At 40.8% G+C, this 16,694-nt stretch overlaps 1 protein-coding gene across 1 annotated transcript in view; it reads right to left on the minus strand.

Moving 5' to 3' along the window:
• The window catches only part of LOC101989346 (beta-galactosidase-1-like protein 2), a 65,771-nt gene that overhangs the window by 30,739 nt on the left and 18,338 nt on the right, over positions 1-16,694 (minus strand). The window contains 2 exon segments of the mRNA XM_013346138.2: positions 6,164-6,361; positions 6,905-6,997. Of these exon segments, the coding sequence (XP_013201592.2) occupies positions 6,164-6,361; positions 6,905-6,996 (290 nt within the window). The 5' untranslated portion in view covers position 6,997.

The following is a 16,694-nucleotide window of genomic DNA, read 5'->3' on the forward strand; positions in this document are numbered from 1 at the left end:
AAAAAAATCAAAACAACCATATATAGAATCTACCTCAAGAATCTCAACAGAGGAGATGGCTCAGCGGTTAAGTACTGATTGCTCTTGCAGAGGACCCAGGTTTGACTCCCAATATCCTCAACCACCCGTAACCTCAGTTCCTGGAGTCCCCTTCCGACCTCTGCAGGTCTGTTTACTGCAGATCCAGTTCTGGTAGACAACTTCTCATGCTGTTCTGTGGGTTACTTTAACATCTTTTTGTCATATGCGTTTTATTTCCTTTTATCTACAATATATTTCTTTTTATCTACAATATTTCATATGTATACACACATTTTATATAAATGCATATGTAATACTATATACTGAATATATATTTTATACATGTATATACACACAAGATAAAATATAAATAAGATGTATACACAAGATTATATATATATGATAAAAAGATATTATATATCTATATGATAAACACATTGTAGTGTGATTATCCTTAGAATTCCACGTGGTTTTGTCAATGAAAAAAAGCAGTATATGTAGCCATGTGGGTGAGTCTCCAAAACAATCTTTCAGTTTTGTTCTTGAGTTTTGTTCTGTGGCAGGATCTCACTATGTATCCCAGACTGACCTCATGCTTGTGATCCTCCTGATCGACCTCCTACATATTAGGCTCACAGGTGTGTATTGCTGCTCTCAGCCCTTGTTTTGGGGTTTAGACTCTGCCTGATTTTGAACTGGAACTTTCTCCATCAGACATCTTGCTCGTGAGCCTAAAGACTTCAAAGCAAGTTTATTCTCTGCTGTCTAGAGTTTTCAACCTCCTAACTGCAGCCATGAAGACTTCCCATCCCCCACAACTTTGTGAGCAATTCATTATAATCACCCTTTACCTGCTGTGGTGGTTTGAAAGAAATATGGCACCCAAAAAAAATGTCACTATTGGAAAGTGTGGCCTTGTTGGAGGAAGTCTGTCACTGTGGGGTGGGCTGTGAGGTCTTTTTCTCAGGTTTCCCTTAGTGGAACAGTCAGTTGACTTCCTGTTGCCTGCAAGATGTAGCACTTTCAGCTCCAGCACCATGTCAGCCTGCGCACGGCCATGCTCCCTGACATGATGTTAATGGACTGAATCTCTCAAACAGTAACAAGCCAGTAAGCAGCTTCCCTCCATGGCCTCTGCACCAGCTCTTGCTTCCAGAATCCCGCCCTCTTCAACTTCCTATCCTGACTTCCTTGAGTAATGAACAGCAATGCTGAAGTGTAAGCCTAATAAACCCTTTCGTCCCCAACTTGCTTTTTGGTTATGGTGTTTTATCACAGCAATAGAAACCTAAGACACCTGCTGATTGTGCTTCCCAGGAGAAACCTGACTATTACAGAGGATTCTGAGAACACAGCCTAGCAGGAGCTGGTCCTCACAAAGAGAATCCTTTGCTGGAGCCCACATTGCTTAAGAAAACTCAAACTTGGGATGGAGATATGGCTCGGTGGTTGGGAGCACTGGCTGCTCTTCCAGGGGTCCTGAGGTCAATTCCCAGCAACCACATGGTGGCTCACAACCATCTGTAATGATATCTGGTGCCCTCTTCTGGCATGCAGGCATACATGGAGGCAGAATGTCATATACATAATAAATAAATTTTGAAAAAAAAAAGAAAAACTCAAACTTCACCTCATGAACCCATATTCAGTGCAGATAATCTTGGTGGTTTAAAAATGCTACAACAGGGAAAGGTTTGTGGGGTGCAGTCCCCACATTTTCATGGTGTTTACCTCCTGGTGTATAAATCCTCACTGTAGAGATCTGAGGAGCATTTCCTTCTGCTCCTTCTGTGGAGGGAGACAGTGACTATTTGACAGGCACCCAGAGGATTCTGTTCTCAACAAAGCTCCAAGGAGACCATTTTACTGAATCTTAGACAGTGTGAAAGAAATCCACCTCCAGCATGCTCTCTACTTGACATGGAGTCAAAAATCATTCAATTCTGTGTCATGGCAGCAAATAGGTACTCAAGACTTCAAAAAATACTGCACATTTTTCTGGTTAGTTGTTATTTTAGTGGTGTTTTTTGGGGTGTTGGTTTGTCAGTTAGTTATTTTTGTTTATATTGCTTTGTTTTGTTTTGTTGACAAATCTTATGTAACCTAGGCTAGCTTCAGTTTTCTATGATTCTGGGGCTGGCCTTAAATAATCCTCCTGCCTCTATCTCCTAAAAATTAAGATTCTAGGCCTATTCCAAAAGCTTGATATGATGACTAATTTTGGTTGTTATCTCCGTTATGGTTTCTATTGCTGAGAAGAGACACCATGACCACAACTCTTATAAAGGAAGACATTTAATTGGGACTGGCTTACAGTTCAGAGATTTAGTCCATTATCATCATGGTGGGAAGCATGCAGGCAGATAAACATGGTGCTATAGAGGCAGCTGAGAGTTATATATCTTGGATAGGCAATAGGAAGTGATCTTAGACACTGGGTGTGGCTTGAGCATATATGAGACCTCAAAGCCGGCCTCCACAGTGACACACTTCCTCCAACAAGACTGCACCTCCTACTAGTGCCACTCCCTATGAGGGCTTTTTTTTTTAACCACTAAAGTTGTTTAAGTACAGAATTAACCAAAACTCAAGCAACTGGACATGCTTCTGAGGGATTCTCTTAATTGGATCATTTGAGGTGGGAAAAGACGCCTCAAATGTAGGTCATCTAAGGACAAAAGACCCACCCTAAAATCAGGACAGCCCACAAAAGATGACATGGAAGAAGGAAGCATTTGATTTTTGCCTTCTTGCCCTATTGCTGGCAAGTTTATCTTTGCTAGTATTAGAACCAGCTTCTATGGGATTCCAATGCAGACTGAAGAGCAACAACTCTTGAGAACTTCCGTTGGACTCGAGCACCAGATTGGGCCTGCTAAGGCACCCAGTTTCATGGACTGAACAATTATCAGATCCTTGTCCTTTCCAATATATATATATATATATATATATACATATATATATATATAACTCTTGAGAACTTCCGTTGGACTCGAGCACCAGATTGGGCCTGCTAAGGCACCCAGTTTCATGGACTGAACAATTATCAGATCCTTGTCCTTTCCAATATATATATATATATATATATATATACATATATATATATATCCCTTTAGAAAACCCTGACTAATAACTTGGCTAACAAATATCCTTCTTAATAATAATTTTTAAATGACTGTTCAGTTTCAGCTAGGATTCAGTTGAAAAAAATTAAATAAGAACCAGAAGCAAGAAGAGCTAATACCAATACTCTTTAAATTGTTTCACACAATAGAGAGAGAAAAGGGACATTGCCAAACTCCTTCTACCAGGTTACAATCACCCTGATACCTAAACCACACAAAGATGCAACAGAGGTAGAAAACTACAAACCAGTCTCCCTCATGAACACTGATGCAAAAATATTCAATAAAATACTGGCAAGCTGAATCCAAGAACACACACACAAAGACCAAAGAGACTTCATCCCAGAGATGTAAGGTTGGTTAAACATGCGGAAATCTGTCGATGTAATCCACCATATAAACAAACTGAAAGAAAAAAACCCACGTGATCATCTCATAAGATGCTGGAAAGCCCGTTGACAAAATCCCACACCTTTTCATGATAAAGGTTTTAGAGAGATCAAAGATACAAGGAACATACCTAAATATAATAAAGCAATTTACAGCAAGCTGACAGCCAACATCAAAATAAATGGAGAGAAACTCAAAGTAATCCCACTAAAATCAGAAAGAAAACAAGGCTGTCCATTCTCTCCATATCTATGCAATATTGTATTTGAAGTACTAGCTAAAACAATAACAAAAGGAGACCAAGGGGATACAAATCAGAAAGGAATTCAAACTACCACTTCTCACTATCATATTATGTATATGATAGTATATATAAATGATCCCAAAAACTATACCCAAGAACTCCTACAACTGATAAACACCTTCAGTAATGTGGCAGGACATAAGATTAACTCAAAACAAAAACATAAACAAAATCAGTAACCCTCATATACACATGTCTATTGCTAGAGCAATAAGACAACTAAGGGAGATCAAGAGGACACAAATTGGAAAAGAAGTCAAACTCTCAACTATTTACTGATGATCTGGTATTTTACATAAGCAACTCCAAAAATTCTACAAAGGAATTTCTACAACTCATAAACACCTTCAGTAAAGCAGCAGGATACAAGATTAACTAAAAAAAAATCAGTAGCCCTCCTTAATACCGATGATAAAATGGGCTGAGAAAGAAATCAGAGAAATATCACTCTTCACAATAGCCACAAATAGCATAAAATATCATGAAGTAACTTTAACCAAACAAGTGGAAGATCTATATAACAAGAACATTAAATCTCGGAAGAAAGAAACTGAAAAAGACATCAAAAAATGGATAGATCTCCCACGCTCTTAAATAGGTAGGATGAACATAATAAAAAATGGCAATCTTGCCAAAAGCAATCTACAAATTCAATGCAATCCCCATCAAAATCCCAACACAATTCTTCACAGACCTTAAAAGAACATTACTCAACTTCATATATGAGGAAACAGAAAAACCAGAACATCTAAAACAATCTTGTACAATAAAGGAACTTCTGGAGGTATCATCATCCCTGACCTCAAACTCTACTATAGAGCTATATCAAGAAAAAAAACAGCTTGGTTTTGACATAAAAACAGACATGTGGATCAACAAAAGTGAATTGAAGACCCTGACATCCGTGCAAATATGACCACTTGATTTTTGATCAAGAAGTCAAAAAGGTACAATGAAAAAAGGAAAACATCTTTAACAAAAGGTGCTGGCGCCAGGCAGTGGTGGCACATGCCTTTAATCCCAACACTCAGGAGGCAGAGGCAGGCAGATCTCTGTGAGTTTGAGGCCAGCCTGGTCTACAAGAGCTAGTCAGGGCAGACTCCAAAGCTACAAAGAAATCTTGTCTTGAAAAACCACACACACACACACACACACACACACACACACACACACAAGTTGATCAAGGACCTCAACATAAAACCAGTTACATTGAACATGATAGAAGAGACAGTAGGTAGCACACTTGAATGCATTGGCACAGGGAACTACTTCCTAAATACAACACCAGTAGCACAGACACTGAGAGCAACAATCAATGAATGGAACCTCCTGAAATTGAAAAACTTCAGCAAGGAAAAGGACATGGTCAACAAGACAAAGTAACAGCCTACAAAATGGGGAAAGGGCTTCACCTTTTGAGCATATACTCAAAGGATATTCAATGATATCACAGATGCTTGCTCAACAATATTCATAGCAGCATTATTCATAATAGTCAGAATCTGGAAACAACCTAGATGCCCCTCAACTGAAGAATGGTTAAAGAAAATGTGATACATTTACACAGTATTACACAGCTGTGAAAAACAATGGCATCATGAAATTTGCAGGCAAATGGATAGATAGAACTAGAAAAAGCCATCCTAACCCAGGACCTACCAGAAAGATAAACATGGTATGTACTCATTCATAAGAGGGTATTAGATATAAAGCAAAGCAGAAGATACCCATACTACAAACCACAGCCCCAGAGAAGCGAGAGCCTTCTTCCAGTAACTGATGGAACCAGATGCAGAGATCCACAACCAAGCATCAGGACGAACTCTGGGAACCCAGTCAAAGAGAGAAGAGGAAATACATGCACAAGGACATCAAGGTGATGATGGAGAAACCTACAGAGACAGCTGAACCAAGCTTGTTGTAATTCATGCGGACAGCTGTGGAGCCTCCATGGGACTGCAATAGGCCCTCCATATGCGGGAGTCAGTTGTGAAGCTTGGGCTATCTAAGGGGCCCCAGGCAGGAGGAACAGGATCTCTCCCTGGTGCATGAGCTAGCGTGTGAGACCCCATTACCTGTGGTGGGATGCCATGCTCAGACTTAATACAGAGGGAAGAGGATTGGTCCTACCCCAACTAAATGTGGCAAACTGGGTCAGTTCACCATGGGGGCCTTTACCTACGGGAGGAATGGATAGGGAGTGGGCTAGCGAGAGGAGGTGAGGGAGGGGCAGAAGGAGGGATGTGAGGGAGAACTTTAGTTGGAATGTAAAATTAATTAAAAATAAATAAAAATGAAAAAAGAAACAGAAGCAGCGACTCACGTGGTAAGGGTGTTGAAGCCACAAGCTTTCATCTTCCTCAAGCTGAGTCTCCAGTTCTGCCTCGGTATCCGGAAGTAGTCCATAGTGCCAGATAGGATCCGGAATGGGGAACCTTCCAGTGTGAATTGTGATCCCTCAACTTTCAGACCTACCTTTCGAATCCGCAGTAACAAGGGGGCCAGGTGAGTTTGATTAAGCCTGCAAGGACAAGAAGGTGTTCAGATCTAGAGCACAGGTTGCTGAGCCAAAAGGCCCAGGAAAGCTGAAGTTTCAGAGTCAGTCTGGGATATAAAGCCTGCTCTGTTTCCAAAGAAAGAGCAGAGAGGAGAGGAAAGCAAGGAGAGGAAGGGAGGAAAGGGAAGAGAAAGGAGCTATGGATGTGGCTCAATGTGGAAAGTGCTTACAGATTCCCAGCATCCGGGTAAAGGCCACGTCAAACGTAATAGTGCATGTACCTAATCCCAGCACCTTTATATGGGAATGGGAGGCAGAGAGAGGAGAATCCATGGAAGCGGTAGACAACAAGGGAGCCCCTGTCTCCAACGAGGTGGAAATCGAAGACTGACATCTGAAGATGTCCTCTGACCTCCACACAGGCACCATGTCACATGCACACAATCATGCACATATCCATCATATGCTCGTGTGCACATCCGCACACACAGAGTTTTTGAAAGTATTCCCTTGGGGACTCTAGGTATACCTTACGTGGGACCTCTTCATTGTTTTGAATATACGTACCTGGGTAACTGGCTAAGGTTGGATGGAGCCATCATGGATAAGGCAGAAAACAGACACAGAATACACTCAGGTCTCCCCAGGAAGGTCCGCATGCTAAATAGGACAGAATAGGGAGGTGAGAAATAGGGGTGGAGGAGAGAATCAGCTAGGGGCTAAAGGAGGCCTTCCTTGAAGAAGGGAGAGGGTGGTCTAATGCAAAGGCAAAATTTGTTCCTGGGCTTTTGTATCAGCTGGAATCTGGACAGAGTCTTGAAGCCAAGGCTGCTGGCTGGGAAGAACTCAAAAGAAGAATAACTGGCTACGTAGCTGGGTTCTCAGCCACCATATACATTTGATGCTGGTTAAGGTCCAGTCAAGTACTGTTTTTACTACAATGGAGTATAACGCCGAGACCTTCCACAACTGCCCAGCTGCTGAGAAATGGACCCCAGTGCTGTCCTGTGTAGCAGAGGAGGAATTTCTTCACAGAGGGGATCAATTCTTTGTCTCCAACTCCATCTTTCATTTGTTTGTTACTGTTGGAGATCAACCCAGATTGCCAGAACTGTTGGGCTGCCAGCATACAAATCTTATTGTTTTTAGGACCTGTTGATGTCTTGATGGTGCTCATTCTGAACAAATGCATCAAAACCTCATGAGTTCAGGCTGGACAGAACTCACTCGGCAGAGTCTGCATGCTGCTGTTTCCAGGATGTGGGTGACATCTGAGCCCATGGTGGTGCCTGGCTCTACAAACTTTTCTAATTAAAATGGTTGATGTTTCACTTTGCTTTATACTTTAAACATAGTTTAATTAACATGAACTTATTATATATCTTTTATTGAATCGATGAAAAATGATATTCCAAATGCACCCTCCTTTTACACACACACACACACACACACACACACACACACACACGTTTTCTCAGCCTGTAGTAATCACTCCTCCGTATTGAAATCACCACCACCACCACCACTACCATCAGCATTTCTGCACAAATGCTAAATTGCTAGCATTAGTAAAAACATTTACATCTGGGCAGAGCTGGGAATGGGTAAAATTTTGGGAAGTCACAGGAAAATTTAAAAACAACCAAAAATTAAATGAAGCAAAGTCAGTGAGGAATTGCTGTCTGGACACGGGGCAGCTTTGGCAGCCAGGAAAGCATAGATGAGGCTCTGGCAAGCTTTCCAGGGAGAAGAGCAGGCATGAAGCAAAACTTCAAGGGAACCTAAAGGAGAGCCCCAAGGGGAGTCCTCAGCCAGTCTCTGCAGAAACCTCCAGCAGAGGCAGCCAGCTAGCCTTTGAAGCAGGGGGTTGCCAGAGTCCATGGTGCAGAGAGGACAGCCCAGAGAATACGCATCTGGGGACAACCAGGCTTTGCCCTTAGCTGTTCCAGAGGCCACTGGCACCAAGTAATGTTCCCAGAGCCTGGCAGTATCGCATTGCCTTGTCCAGGTCGGGCTCTATACTGCCATGGTGGCTCTGCCCGCACTGGTGGCCACAAGCCAGTACCAGAAGGCCTGACCGGCACATGCCAAGTGCTTGCCACACACGCCCTCCCTTGGACACCAGCCGTGCATCAAGGGCCTCTAGGAGATGCCGGTACCTTACTGGACTGGTCTCTTCTCGAAGCCAGCCACTGTCAGCCAGCAGCCACAGCACTGCACCGCGAGCCTCTCCTGACCACTGTGGTCTGCAGCTTCCTGTCCACACGTGGGGCAGGCTGAGCCCAGGTGCCCAGACACTTGCAGTCACTGCACTTCTCTCAGACTGTGGGTGTAGGACCTCGTGGGTGAAGGGACGCTCTGTTTCATATTCTGTCAACACAGTTTATCTTTCTTCCAGCTGCAAAGGAAGTGAAAACGCCTCTTTACCTGCAAAAGAGCAGGACACCCTGTGGGCCCAAGCCACTAGCAGGCTAACTTCCCCCAGAGTTGGCCAGTGCTCCCATTACTGACTTCTCCTGGGTCAGATTGTATTTTCCAGGTCTTCTTGCACGCTAACTGTGGCTCGTGTTACACTTTCCTTTGGTTCTTGCCACTAAACAGTTGCAGTCTGACGCTGGATGAAGCACTGAGATTAATGATTCTCCCCCCTCCCACACACACACAAATTGATTTCCTTTACTGAAGACTTGCACTTATTAAAGAAGAAATCTCTTCTCTACTTGTGGTTTGCAGACCATTGTCTTTCCCCCGTGCTTTCCCTGGAGTGTGTCAGCATAGACTCTCCTTGGGAAATCCAGTCAGCTAATGGAGTTTAGCTTTTCTGTCACCTTCTTCATTTACAACTATGATTCTCCTCCAACCCCCAGGCAGGGTTTCACTGTGCAGCTCAGGCTGTCCAGGATAGCCTCAAATTCACAGAGATCTGCCTGCCTCTGCTTCCCAAGTACTGGGATTAAAGGCGTGTGTAGGATCCCCCATTTACCACTAAGATTTTAGCTCACGATTTTCCCATAAATTCTCCCCTACTTGGTATCACCCATAACATTTATGTTCTCTACTTTCACTTTTACTGGTAATTCCACCTTTTTATTAACCTAACTGAGGTGGGCAACAATGGCCCCATGCTCTCCTGTCACAGTCTGGACTCACACAGATGAGGACAAGATACACAAAGAACCTGTCTTGGGGGAGATCTTCTTCCTCTGTTGCCTGGTGCTGTCCTTGGTGTATCCTCACCCATGACAACAACCTTATTTAAGTCAGGCGCCTTCCTACACTGCTAAAACGTCAGCTGCGTTGAAGTGATTATACACATTATTATTATGCATTTGTATTTTCTACTTAGTTTTTTAAAATTATTTTCAGTATTACCATTTCCCCCTTGACTTTCCCTCTTTTCTCCAGTTAGTCTTTATGTCTGTATTCTATATCCATTGATTTGCTGCTGCTGCTTAAATTGCTATCATTAGTATTTACATGGTAATAATTGTTTTAGATTCTTTTGCAGGCTAGTTATTTTTTATATCAGGAGTTCTCCAGATACCTAATTCTTTGTTGCCCATTTTCTTCTAATATTTGTAGAGCTTTTCATTTGAATCTTTGATCTGTAAAGAGTGAATTGACATACAAGTTATCAAAGTGGGTTAATTTTACTTTTTATCTACAAATAACTAGCAGATTACTCTAAAATTTAATTCTTTCCTAATTTTGAAAAAAATTATTTATCATATACTAATATACTAAATTACTAACTCTATTTGTTTCTGAATTATTTTATCCCATTGCTCTTTGTATGCTAGATCTCCTACTAATGACAACCTACTGCTTGCCAGACACAGTTTCCAAGTCATAAATTCATTCATGTATCATTAAAATAGCATTGGTGTTTGTTACTCTTAGCAAAATATTTAACAAGCCTACTATTCTAAACTGTGCTCTAGACATAGATAATGCCACAGCATGGGGGAAAGCTGACAAGTCTGTGATTGTGGAGTTTACAGTCTAGCACAGCAATACACAACAGTGAGGAACAACAGTAATATTTATACTGTGTTACCAGGTAATGGGTACTTTAGGGAAAGACAGAGCAGAAAGTGTGGGACAGAGTTGGGATGGGAAGGGGAGAGAAAAATGATGTCAAAATAAGAGCATTTTACGTGGGGGCGGGGCACAAGAAGGGTCTCTCACAAGAGGATGACATGCAAGAAACTTAAGGAGTAAAAAGTGAGTCATTTTAATGTACAATATAAAGACACCTTGGACAGGACTGCAAGAACAAAGGCCCTGCAGCAGGAACACTTTAATGAGTTGGAGAAAACCTTAGAGGCACGAGAAACTTAGGAAACTAAACGCTGATGGATCAGCCTAAATCATGTGGCATCTGGGAAATCAAAGGAAGGGCTTTAATCTTTTCTCAGGGCTGGGAAGGCATTGGGGTGTTTTGATTCAGGGAACAACACCATCTGAGTTGCATATTAACATTAACTAAAATGTCAGGGCAAAGTGAGAAGAAACCAAGATTTTTCTGGCAATGAGGTTATGTGGGGTGTCTCTCTGTATGTTGTGAATAAGTTTTATTACCATTGGATACTGACCACACAACATACCCAAATTTATGGGACACAATGAAAGCATGTAAAGCGGAAAGTTCATAGCACTAAAAGCCTGCATAAAGAAGCTGGGGAAAAAAATCCCACACTAGAGAGTTAACAGAAAGCTCAAGAACAAAAAGAAACAAACTCACCCAGGAAGACTATAATCAAATTGAGATCTAAAAACCAACAAAATAGAAACAAAGAAAACGATACAAAGAATCAATGAGACAAAGAGCTGGTTCCTCAGAAAAACAGCAAAATAAACAAAAGGCAGAGAAAGAATATCCAAAATAACAAAATCAGAAATGAAAAGGAGGACTTTGAAAACCTGTATCCCACACAATTGGAAAACTTTAAGGAAAAGGGACAAATTTCTAGATTAATATCACACACCAAAATTAAATCAAGACCAGATAAACAAATTAAATATACCTATAACTGCTAAAGAAATAGAAATAGTCATTAAATGTCTCCCAGCCAAAAAAAGCCACCATAGACCAGATGGTTACAGAGCAGAATTCTACAAGATTTTTAAAGAAAAACTAATACCAATACCCTTTAAATTATTCCATACAATAGAAAGAGAAGGAACATTGCCAAACTCTTTTTACAAGGCTAAAATTATCCTGATACCCAAACCAGACAAAGGAATTACTTAGAAAGAGAATTACAGACCAATCTCATTAATGAACATTGATGCAAAAATACTCAATAAAATACTGACAAACCAAATCCAAGAACACATCAGAAAAATCATCCATCATGAACAAATAGGCTTCATCCCAGAGATGCAGGGATGGTTCAACACATGCAAATCTGAAAATCTGTCAATGTAATTCACCATATAAACAAACTAAAAAAAAAATGATCATCTTACTAGATGCTGAAAAAGCCTTTGACAAAAATACAACATCCCTTCATGATCAAGGTTTTAGAGATACCAGTGATAATAGGATCATACCTAAACATAATAAAGGCAATATATAGCAAGCCAACAGCCAACATCAAACTAAATGGAGAGAAACTCAAAGTGATCCCACTGAAATAAGGAACAAGAAAAGATAGACCATTCTCTCCATATCTATTCAATATAGTACTTGAAATTCTAGCTAGAGCAATAAGACAACAAAAGGAGATCAAGGGAATGTAAATAAGAATAGAAGTAGTCAAATTTTCACTATTTGCTGATGATACTATAGTTGATACATAAGTTAACCCAAAAATTTTACCAAGGAACTTCTACAACTCATAAACACCTTCAGTAATGTAGCAGGACACAAGATAAACTCAAAAAAAAATTGTAGCCCTCCTGTACACAGATGATAAATGGGCTGAGAAAGAAATCAGATAACATGACCCTTCATAATAGCCACAAATAACAAAAAAAAAATATCTTGGAGTAACTCTAAGCAAACAAGTGGAAGGTGCTTAAGGAAATGCTCAACATCCTTAGCCATCAGAGAAATGCAAATCAAAACAACTCTGAGATTCCATCTTATACCTGTAAGAATGGCCAAGATCAAAAACACTGATGACAGCTTATGCTGGAGAGGATGTGGGGTAAAGGGAACACTCCTGCATTGCTGGTGGGAGTGCAAGATGGTATAGCTGCTTTGGAAATGAGTATGGCAATTTCTCAGAAAATTAGGAAACAATCTACCTCAAGACCCAGATCTGCCACTTCTGGGTATCCACCCAAAGGATATTCAGTCATACCACAGGGACATATGCTCAACTATGTTCATAGCAGCATTATTTGTCATCGTCAGAACCTAGAAACAACCTAAATGCCCCTCGACCAAAGAATGGATAAAGATGTGGTACATTTATACAATGGGGTAGTACACAGTAAAAAAAAATAATGACATCTCAATTTTTGGGCAAATGGATGGATCTAGAAAACATATTGAGTGAGGTAACCCAGACTCTGAAAGACAAATATAATATGTACTCACTCAGAAATGGTTTTTAAACATAAAGCAAAGAAAAACAAGCCTACAATTCACAATCCAGACAACAAAGAGGACCCTAAGAGGGACATGTATAGATCTAATCTACATGGGAAGTAGAAAAAGACAAGATCTCCTGAGTAATTGGGAGTGTGGGAATCATGAGAAAGAGTAGAAGGGAGTGAGGAGGAAGGGGGGAGCAGAAAAAATTGATAGCTCAATAAAAACAATAAAAATCAGGTGACTGTATGAATGACAACTTATGCTATTGAGCATCCGTTAGGTATATACCCAAAAGTGGTATTGTTGGGTCTTGAGATGGATTGTTTCAAATTTTTCTGAGAAATTGCCATGCTGACTTCCAAAGTAACTGTTGCGGGAGGTCCTTCCGCTCCTCCAACCTATAGCCGCTGAGATACCAGCCCATTGGGGCATGGTCTCTCTACCTTTAAAAAAGCTGCTACTTCCCTTCTCGTTCTCTTCGCTTCCTGCTCAGTTTCCTGCGACTAGACTCCTTCCTGATTGCGCAGAGGGCTGTTGTCTGGGACGGTTATCTGTAAGTTTTTTCCCCCTTTAAATAAATACCACCCTATTAATCATAATTCCAAACTGGTGTGGCATTGTTTGTGACTTATGCCTGCAAGTAACTGTATCAGTTTGCACTCCCCCAGCAATGCAGGAGTGTTCCCTTTCCCCCACATCCTCTCCAGCATAAGTTGTCATCAGTGTTTTTGATCTTGGCCATTCTTACAGGTGTAAGATGGACTCTCAGAGTTGTTTTGATTTGCTTTTCTCTGATGGCTAAGAATGTTGAGCATTTCCTTAGGTGTCTTTCAACCATTTTAGATTCATTTGTTGAGAGTTCTCTGTTCAGATTTGTACCCCAGTTTTTATTGGATTATTGTTCTTTTGATGGTTAATTTCTTGAGTTCTTTGTTTATTTTGGAGATCAGACCTCTGTCTGATGTGAGGTTGAAGATGTTTTCCCATTTTGTAGGCTGCTGCTTTGTCTTGTTGACTGTGTTCTTTGCTTTACAGAAGTTTCTCAGCTTCAGAAGGTCCCATTTATTAATTATTTCTCTCAGTGTCTGCGCTACTGGGGTTATATTGAGAAAATAGTCTCCTGTGCCAAAGGCATTCAAGTGTACTTCCCACTTTCTCTTCAGTGAGGTTCAGTGTGCTTGGTTTTATGCTGAGATCTTTGATTAATTTGGACTTGAGTTTCATGCATGGCAGTAGATATGGATCTATTTTCATTCTTCTACATGCTGATATCCAGTTATGCTTTTTCCCATTTTATATTTTTTGTCTCTTTGTCAAAAATCAGGTGTTTGTAGGTGTGTGGATTGATATCTGTGTCTTCAATTCAGTTCCATTGTTTCGCCTGTCTGGTTTTTTGCCAGTACCAGGATGTTTTCAGTACTGTAGCTCTGTGGTAGAGTTTGAAGTCAGGTATTGTGATGCCTCCAGAAGTTCCTTTACTGTACAGGATTATTTTGGCTATCCTTGGGTTTTTTGCTTTTCCATATGAGGTTGAGTATTACTCTTTCGAGGTTTATGAAGGATTTTTGCTGGGCATTGCATTAAATCTGTAGATTGCTTCTGGTTAGATTGCCGTTTTTACTATGTTACTCCTACCTACCCAAGAGCATGGGTGATCTGTCCATTTTCTGGTGTTGTCTTCAATTTCTTCAAAGATTTAAAGTTCTTGTCAAACATGTCTTCCACTTGTTTTGTTAAAGTTACTCCAACATATTTTATGTTATTTGTGGCTATTGCGAAGGGTGATGTTTCTCTGATTTTTTTTTCTCAGTCCATTTATCATCTCTATGAAAGAGAGCTACTGATTTTTTTTTTAGTTAATCTTTAGTGTATCCTGCTACATTACTGAAAGTGTTTCTGAGTTGTAGAAGCTTTTTGGTAAAATCCTTGGTAGAATTTTTGGGGTCACTTATGTAAACTATATTTATTTATTTTTATTATTTAATTAAAAATCTCCACCTCCTCTCCTCCTCCCATTTCCCTCCCACTCCCCCATTCCCCTTCCCCTCCCTCTCCAGTCCAAAGAACAGTCAGGGTTCCCTGCCCTGTGGAAGGTCCAATGTCCTCCTGGCTCTATCCAGGACTAGGAAGACGAGCATCCAAACAGACTAGGTTCCCACAAAGTCATTACATGCAATAGGATCAAAACCCAGTGCCATTGTCCTTGGCTTCTCAGTCAGCCCTCCTTGTCAGCCACATTCAGGGAGTCTGCTTTGATCACATCATCCAGCTGGCCTAGGTGTGAAGAGTTTTTACTGTGGTCCTGTCTATTTGGTATACTGTAAATTGCTTGTAGCTGGATGTGTCCCTCTTATCCTAGATTTGCAGAATTTTCTTTAAGGATTGCATTGAAAATATTTTCTGTGCCTTTAGAATAGTTCTTGTACTTCTATGCCCATATTTCTAGATTTGGCTTTCTCATGATATACCAAAGATTTTACAAATTCCACTCATACTCTTTTTAAGTGCCTTTTTAAAAAATCCAATTTTTCCACTTTGTCTTAAACTCCTGAATTCCACCCTTCTCATATTCTAATCTATCACTAGTGTTTTTTGCATTATTTACTGAAATTTAATGAAATCTTCAGCATTTCATTTTTCTTTCACTATTTCTAATCCTTTCCTCCTATTCTGTACTGCCTTCCATATTCCCACCAGCTGTTTATTTCTGTTCTTCATTTGTTTGCATACCTTTTCAGACACTTTATGAAATTATTTGTCTGGATCATTTCCATCTTTTCCAGTTTGGGATTGATCTCTTTTGAAGGAACAAGTTGTCTTTATTGTTGCTGTTTGGACTTACACATCAGTAGCTTGGTCCTTGGCTTTTGTTCTTTTCCTTTCATGAGAGTGCTTACAGTTTTCTGCAAGAGCTAGGTGATGCTATGGCAAACTGACCTTTCTGTTAGGCTGGTATTCAGAGTATCAAGTTCTATTCCCAGACCTCACCTTTAGAGTGGCCATGCCTCTTCTGTAAAGGGGTTGATCCACCCTTTCACATGGGTCACATATATTTACACTACAATTCATAACGGTAGCAACATTAACGTAATGAAGTAGCAACAAAAATAATTTTAGGTTTTGGGGTCACCACAGCATGAGGAAGTGTATTAAAGGGTCACAGCATTAGAAAGGTTTAGAACCACTGCCTTAGGGTAAACTTACAATTGCAAAACTAGACAGTACTCCAGAATAGAAGCCCTCACTGCTGTGTTCCCTCTGTGGTGTCTTGCATTCCTACCTTGGCTCCTAGGTTGTCTTACAGCTGAGAGGCCCTGTGATGGACATTCACTTTGTCTTCTCTCATTTTGAGGACTATTCTGGAACTGTGTCTTAGATGGATACTGGTTCATACACTGGCCTCGAGGTCTGAAAGAGGTTATGTAGGTGGGTTCGTACCTTATAGTCTTATAGTCCTGTGCTGAATGCTTGGTTTGGTGTTACCCGAACTAAGCCTGTCTTCGCTATGTTGGTTGAGGTTCAGTCCTAGAGAAAAATTTGAATGCTATAATCTGAGGTCATCCTGGTTTGGCTAGTTAACCCACAGGTGGCTAAGAATGGGTTAAAGGATGGAGTTGTGGGTCTCTGACTTCACACAGGGCTGGTCAAATCAAGTGGGCTGTATCAAGAAGCTGATACAAAGCCGGGCAGTGGTGGTGCACACCTGTAATCCCAGCACTTGGGAGGCAGAGGCAGGCGGATCTCTGTGAGTTCGAGGCCAGCCTGGTCTACCAAGAAAGTTCTAGGACAGGCTCCAAAGCTACAGAGAAA

This window comes from Microtus ochrogaster, chromosome 5, assembly GCF_000317375.1.
Source record: "Microtus ochrogaster isolate Prairie Vole_2 chromosome 5, MicOch1.0, whole genome shotgun sequence".
Classification (NCBI taxonomy): Eukaryota; Metazoa; Chordata; class Mammalia; order Rodentia; family Cricetidae; genus Microtus; species Microtus ochrogaster.